General features: G+C 29.5%; 2 protein-coding genes across 2 annotated transcripts; both read right to left on the bottom strand.

The window, feature by feature from the left end:
- Positions 1–3,118: 3,118 nt before the first annotated feature.
- On the bottom strand, positions 3,119–4,173 carry LOC115699275 (uncharacterized). The gene is made up of 2 exons (XM_030626611.2): positions 3,930–4,173; positions 3,119–3,855 (listed from the first exon to the last, which is right to left on the bottom strand). Exons 1-2 carry the CDS (start codon positions 4,036–4,038, stop codon positions 3,620–3,622), a joined length of 345 nt encoding a protein of 114 aa, XP_030482471.2. The 5' UTR covers positions 4,039–4,173; the 3' UTR covers positions 3,119–3,619.
- Positions 4,174–4,242: 69 nt separating this feature from the next.
- Positions 4,243–6,840, bottom strand: LOC115712134 (L10-interacting MYB domain-containing protein-like). Its single transcript, XM_061106542.1, has 3 exons — positions 6,303–6,840; positions 4,905–5,241; positions 4,243–4,821 (listed from the first exon to the last, which is right to left on the bottom strand). Exons 2-3 carry the CDS (start codon positions 5,232–5,234, stop codon positions 4,243–4,245), a joined length of 909 nt encoding a protein of 302 aa, XP_060962525.1. The 5' UTR covers positions 5,235–5,241; positions 6,303–6,840.
- Positions 6,841–7,929: the final 1,089 nt, after the last annotated feature.

A 7,929-nucleotide genomic window follows, 5' to 3' on the forward strand; every position in this document is an offset into this window, starting at 1 on the left:
GCCAAAGTGCATGAGGAACAGGCGCTATCACCTACCAATCGAATGGCTGGGGAGGCCCACGATTCGAATTCCCAAGAATCAACAGTTGGATTGGTTCGTAATTAAGGCGGTGGAAACGTTTGAGTATCCGTCTGACACCATTAATGCGCTGTATCAATCAACGGGCATGAAACGAATCGACGCCTCCAAAAAGTGAATCGCTGCATTAATGGCGATCATTAAACGCACCTTCACGCGCTCAAAGCTCGTGCCAGGAAACCGAGGATCTGACACCTCCTAGAGGTGCTTTTTTGTAGCCTTGCTCTCCGAGAGCATGTGAGACTTACATGCCTTCTCCAGGAGGCATGTCTAAGGTTAATCCTGCGCTTAAGGAGACTTAGCTGATTTACTCAAACACTAAACCCTTTCCATCTACGTGTCATCATCCGATTGGTCCACATATTTTGGGCAAAATTAGGGGCAACAATAGATAATAATCCTTCATTTTCCTAAACTAATTGTTTTATTAAATCTGTCATAAAGTTCATCTAATTTTATTAAATTTAAAATTTAGCCCACAGGCTATTTTGGATTTAGTAAAATTTTAATCTTCAGTTTATACTTTGGTGTCTAGTGAACCACATAATTTTAAATAATTAGGGAGTAGCTACAACATCCTTAATTATATAAAATTATGTATATTAAGTGGATCAAGATCACATAATGGACATGAATTATGTGAACATGATAATCTTACCCTACAGGGATTTTATTATTTTTACATAATTAATATGTTAAATTAAATTCTCTTAATTTATCCCACAGGGAATTATGTAGATTAAATTTAATAATTTTATCATAAATTATAAAATTTTGAAACATTTATAAATAATTAAGTGTTTCATACCTTTCATTGAGATAGAAATATTAAACTTTAAGTTTTTCATAAATTGTGTAAATATATCATAATCTACATCTAAATCTAATCTTATTAAATTAAAAATTTAGCCCACAGGCAATTTTTTTTAATAAGATTTCATATTTAAGCATGTTTATTCATTGGTAAAAACATGATTCATTTAAACCTCAAAACTTTATATGTAATTTTATTACATCACTATTCATAAATTTATTCCACACCAGTAGAAATTTCTAAAATTTATTCTGATAACTTCATCTAAAATGTACAGTTTTTACTGTATAATTAAGAAAAATAAATCACACTTTATTATCACCAATAAATTTTAATTTATTGTGTATGAATTCATTCTAATATAGTTAATGTGATTATTACCACATAGTGGATTATTTTAGATTGTTATTCCACATTCATAATTTCTTGCAAGGTTTACAAATAAACCTAAGAAAGTCAGTAACTGTGAGGAAATCTTATCCACATACATGATGACTTCTCACATTTAGAAGTTTAAGGAACAAGCAATATAGTAGTGACTTTGTTTTAAAATTAGCGAAGACCTTTATGTTCCAAGATTCTATTGAAACTTGATTTAGACACATTTAAAGGTCTTTACTACAAAATGATGTCACTCATAAAGATATGCAAGTTCAATCTGACAATAAAAAGTGTGTTATTAATAAGAATTCTTTTACATTATAGCACCAAAGATTATGGAACATATCTCCATAAATAGAATAAATGTTAGTAAATGGTGGGGATATTCATTACACTTGATTTTACTAACTTTATTTAGAACTTGTGTGTGTGAATTTCATTAAGAATATATATTCCAACAAGTCAAAATCGGTGCACATTAGAATTCTAACATATTAGAAATCATACAAGTCAATTAATTTTGCAGACATAGACTCAAATTTTGCATCTCATTTTTAATGATTACTCACATAAATTATATTTCTACAAAAGTATAGATTTATATGTTTCAAAGACATTTAAATCTTAAGTAGAGAAATAGTGCATTTTGCATATTAAGATAGTGAGATCAAATATAAAATGGTACTACATTAAAATTCGTGAGTATGGATAAACTCTCAGTCCATTTGCAAAGTTTCTTTAAAAGCATGAGTTCATTGCCCGATACATATGCTTGGTACACCCAAATTATAGCGTGTGATAGATTTAAGAAACTAAGCATTTTTTGGACATGGGGTGGAACCTACATAGCAAACTCCAAACTTTCCTAAATCTTTGCCTATTGATACTCTTCAATGGGGTGTACATATCGAATCATGTTCTAACCAAAGTTGTTTCTCAAACATATTTTGAGTTGTGATAAGGTTGAAAACCGACTTGATGACATGTACACATTTTATAAATACCCATATATAGTTAGAGTACAATTGTCAAAGAAAAGATCTGGGCCCAAAACTATAAATGAGCATATTTCATTTGAAAAGCTATAAGGTTTAAGGGTTACATATTTTATTATCCATCTCACAACACTAGAACTGTGGAAATAAGAATTGACTTGATCAGTGGGAGTGATCAATCTAGGAACCTAGCTTCTGAGAAAGATCATTCATATTTTCTCAAACTTCCACCTCAAGTGTTAGATTAATTATGATTCACAACAACCCTTAAGGTTAATGGTTATTGAGAATTCATAACTAATCATTAATAATCTACAAGTCATTGATGAAATTCTAATAAGTTATGTTATTTAGTAATTGCTTATAATTTCTAAAATAACATGCATATTGAACCATTTGCTCTTTTAAGAGTTTGTTGGTCCATCTTTAAGATGACTTATTAGAACAATAAGATCAATATTTTATAGTGATTATATTTTGTACAATAAGAGTCCAACTACAATATTAATTTGAGACACAAATTAAATTATAGAATGATAAAGAATTGAAGTTGTAGTACAATATGCCATGAATGAAGAAATGAATATCTAAGAGGCTGTTTGGCTGTGTTTTTCAGTTTTTAGTTTTCAAAAACAGTTTTTAAAAGTGAGAACAGAAAACAGTTTTTTGTCATTTTAAAAACCAAATGGTGTTTGGCTAATATTTTTTAAAAACAGTTTTTAAACAACAAAAACTGAAAACATGTTTGGATAGTAAAAACAACATGTTTTTAAAAATTACTTTTTTAAAAAAAAACATATAAACAAAAAAAAAGATTACTGTTATTTTTTTTTTCTTTTTTAGTGTTGTGCTGTTTTTTTTTTCAAAAAAAACATAAACATTACAAATTTTAATTTAATTCAATAACATATTAATATCTAATTTATTTAAAAAAAATAATTTTAAATAATAAGTAAATATAATATTATAATACTTAAAAATATAATTATAAAATTCTTAAAGAATTTTTTAATCTAAAATAGATATAAAATAACCATTAGTCTACAATATATCCTTATAAAAATAAATTTAATCTTGAATGTATTATCAAACATTAAAATATAATTGACTAATTTCTATTATTATAAGTCGTCCACATAGTTTGAGCAATACGATCTCGAACACGTGCCATTGCCGCAGCAGATTCATCAGACAAATTAACTTCATATCTTGACACACTGGTTTCACACCCTTCTATGTTGTCTTCACTCTCAAGTTCTTTTTCTTCCCATTCTCTAAACATATGATCATATTGGGTGCGTTGTCGAATAAAATTATGAAGTGTACAACAAGCAATTACTATTAAAGTTTGTCAACTCAATTTGTAAGGTGGCATCATCTTTAATATCGGAAAACGAGCTTTTAGCACACCAAAGCACCGTTCAATGACATTTCTAAGTGAAGAATGTCTATAATTGAATAGTTCTTTCATGCCACGCGGTCCATTACGTCCACTATTGTATTCTTGCAAATGGTATCTTTCACCACGATATGGTGGGAGAAAACCTTTTGTACATGGAAATCCAGAATCCAAAACATAATATTCACCTACAAAAGAATTCATTTTCTATAAGCACCATCACTAAATAATAAAATATTAATTTAATTTTGGTTACAAATACCTTCTTTAGGTAGTGGAAACTTATATTCAGGTGTTGTAATTGCATCTATAAACACCCTGGAATCATTTGCAGTGCCCTCCCAACCAGCAGATACAAAAGTAAAGAACATGTCGAAGTTACAAGCACATAAAACATTTTGTGTTACTACATTTTTTCGACCTCTGTAACTGACTTGCTTATCTGCAGGGACACATGCACTCACATGTGTTCCATCAATTGCACCTATACAATTCTGATTAAAAAAAGTAAATCAAAGTTAATAAAAAAAAATACACTAATAAAAATCATCTTAGCATAACAAACTATAATAATATCAAAGCCTATCTAGCCAAGCCCTCTTTCTAGCAGTAGACATATTAATAAAAATCTCTCTCCAATCCGAATCTTTGAACTTCTCGACAGCTTTCATGTAAATATCATCATCAACTCCTTCAATTCCTTCAAGGATCTGCATGCATTTTGTGAGAGAAAATTCATCTTTTTGACTTCCTCCTACTTCACTTTTACTCTTGTATTTTTCGGCTTTAGCTAAAGTAGCCTCAGCTCTTACTTTAGCTACCTCAGTCCATGCAACAATCGCATCACTCATTTGTTGTGATCTTTGTCTTTTCACTCGCTCTACACTTGTTGTTGCTGAATTTTTTGCTGAACGTTTAAAAATATCATCAACAAGACGAGAGCATATACAACTAGCACTATCATTATCATCAATATCTTGTATGTCTACATGATCTAAATCATTTTCCATCTCCCTTTCATCATTAGTATTGGGTGGACCTGAAGCAGCAGAACGATGGTGTAAACCAGTCGCAGTTGATTTACTAAAAATTAGTTCCAACAATCTAAAATGATCACATCCTTTTTTTTGATATTGTGCCGCCCTTGGATGTGCCTAAACAAAGAAAAGGAACTAACTTATCACTTTATTTGATTAAGGACTAACTCTTTTAAATAATAAACTTAATTAGTTCTTACCCTTATATAATTCTGCCATACTTCTTCAGGAGCAATCACAGTATCTTTTTCACGACTCCATCCAAATCCAGTTTGTTTCGACAATTCAGAAAACTCACGATACCTGATGCGTAACCTATGAAACTTTTGCTTAACTTGTTTCATTACATACTTTCGCTTACTTTTACTTTGCAAATCCTCAAGAATTCTTGCCGATGTCTTTGAGCTAAACTGACCACTTGTCATATTTCCCTTATTCACTTCATCAACCATGATATCAATAAATATTTTCTCTATAGTTGGTCCCCACAAGCATGTATCATCATCTATATTCTCAGTTGTCATACTCATTTCAAATCTAGCAATATTCCAGTATTTATGTAAGTCTGAAATTCAAGTTATACGTATACCATTATCATCTCATATCTACTAAAATTCTAGAGATAATCACTTCATTTACCAACTCAACTTCAAGTAATGTTGTGATTTCAGAAAATTATAAAGAGATTTCCTAATACTACAAAACATTCACTTTCATAATATTAAAATCAATAAACACACAATCAACTTCTAATACAGTATCACAGTGACACAACACTAAATACTTGATACACAACACTAAATGCTTTTGAAGTGATTCCTATATATTTTTTTTTAATTTGCAAAACCCCTGATGAACATGGAAAATTGGCAATTATATTTAAATAAGAGAAGAGCAGTGAGATGGTGAAAGAGGGATATAGGATTATTGGGTACCACAATGTCCACTCGTTCATTCAAGCTACCAAATCTAATGTACTATATCCCATAAAATACATACATTATACTGTTCTATATTAACCTCTTATTTCACTAGTCATTCTACTATTGAACTTCTGACTAATTTCAATTGCACTCAAAATTCCATATATAAAAAAAAACAATTGAAGTGCACATGTCTTATGCTTTTGGATTTCAGCTTAATACTAGATTTCAAATATTTTATTATACAAATGCAGAAAAGTAAAAAGTAAAATACATGTATGTATATATGCTTTGTGAGTCACTAGCCATAACCATAGCCATATCCAAAGCAGATTATTGGGTTTGTCATTCTATTATTAAATAAGACCACACCACACCACACTTGGTTTAGTGCCATTTCCATTTGGACTCTCCTGCTGGATTTGGACTCTTCAGACGATGAGTAATAAGGTTGATAGTAAGACTATTATTTTTGTTTAATTATAAATTGGGAAATATATGTTGATTTTTCAAATAGGCAATCCACTTCTGGAATTCGATACAGATTTTAACTCAATGGCAAACAATCAACCGAAAATTCACATCCAGCAATTTCAGAAAATAAAGAGAACAAATAAAAAAGTAAATCAAATACAGAGAATGAGAAATCTAGGTCAAACCACATTTTGAACTAACCTTGTTGATCAACTTGTCTTCTCTTTAGAGTTCAGATCCAGACTAATCCCATTTCAAATTTAAACCTAATTAAAGTAAATCAAAAAATTTGAAAGACCAATTCATAAATCGATAAGAGTTATAAATAATCACATTGAACAATATGCATAAGATTGATTTTAGGGAAAAAAAGAAGAAGACCTGTAATTAGTTTTTAAGGCAGAGAAGAAGAGAAGACCTGTAGCTTTTAGGGGAAAGAAGAAGAAGAAGAAGAAGAAGAAGAAGAAGAAGAAGAAGAAGAAGAAGAAAATACCTGATTGAGAGGAGCCATTGATACTGAAGGAGATCTCAGAGTTTGAGAACACGGAGAATAATTTTGAGAAGTATTTTATAGAATTCAGAAAACAGGTTTTGGATGTTCTCTGAGTTTTTGTTTTTTTTAATCCAGTTTTTAAAAACACTTTTTAAAAATTATAGCCAAACACCTCCACTTATTTTTAAAATGCAATTTTCTCATTTTAAAAAGTAAAAACTGTTTTTAAACTATAACGCCAAACAGGCTCTTAAATAGCAATAAAGTTTATCTTTAGTAAAGTTGCCAATGGGGTGGAGAACATTAATTAAGCATAGGTTTTTTCACCAATAATATTCATTAGGTAACATTGAGAAACATAAAGATATAAAGATATATTCATTGCTAAGAAGTTAATTTTGAACTAAGAATCAAAAACAAAAGAGATTTACATTCTCACTTGTGTTTATTAAAGATTCTATCATAGACCTTGGCATTTGTTGCTCGTTTCAATTCATTAATCAATTCCAAACAGTGAACTAGAGGAGAAGGTATACAGCTGCTATAAAGATTTTTCTCTAATAGTGGTGAACATATGCAAGCTTAAGATGTCTACCTATAGATTAAAACAAACATCTGACAAATTGGTATTAAATCATCTTTTCCTTTAAGTTTGAAAAGAGAATTATGGAAAATAATTATATACCAGAAGATTAGTGGGAGTAATATTTGTTTTATACGTAGACAATATGTTACTTGCAAATGATGATAAAAGTTTTCTATATAAGTTGAAATAATTCATATCTCAAATTATTATTTTTGAGATAAGGAAAATAAATAACATGTATAATTTTAATTAATTAGAGAGTAGCCACAACATCTCTGATTAAATAAAATTATATATTATTCATTTGATATAACTTTTATCTTTAAGTGTGATAAAGTCAACTCAAACCAACATCTGAAAAATGATTTGGAATGAGAATAAATTAAGAACATTCATTTGCTTCTATTTTAGAAGCCTAATGTATGCCTAAGAGTCTGAATAAGACTTTGCATTACATTTGTTTCAGGATCGTTAAGTAGTATCAGAATAACTAAAGTTAAGACCACTTTATTTTTCATACAAAGTGATGAGGTGTCTTTAAGATACTAAAAATTATATTCATGCATATTTTGTTAAGATGAATTGACCATCTGGAAATATAGTTAACCAATTAGATTCTATCATACTTTACTGGTTATATTGATTCACGTAAATCAATATTTTATTACGTCCTTAAGATTACCAGTAAGTTATATTGTAAAGAATCTTGATTGTTATTTCCACTATAGAAGTCACATTCATTTATTGTT

This window comes from Cannabis sativa, chromosome X (assembly GCF_029168945.1).
Source record: "Cannabis sativa cultivar Pink pepper isolate KNU-18-1 chromosome X, ASM2916894v1, whole genome shotgun sequence".
Classification (NCBI taxonomy): Eukaryota; Viridiplantae; Streptophyta; class Magnoliopsida; order Rosales; family Cannabaceae; genus Cannabis; species Cannabis sativa.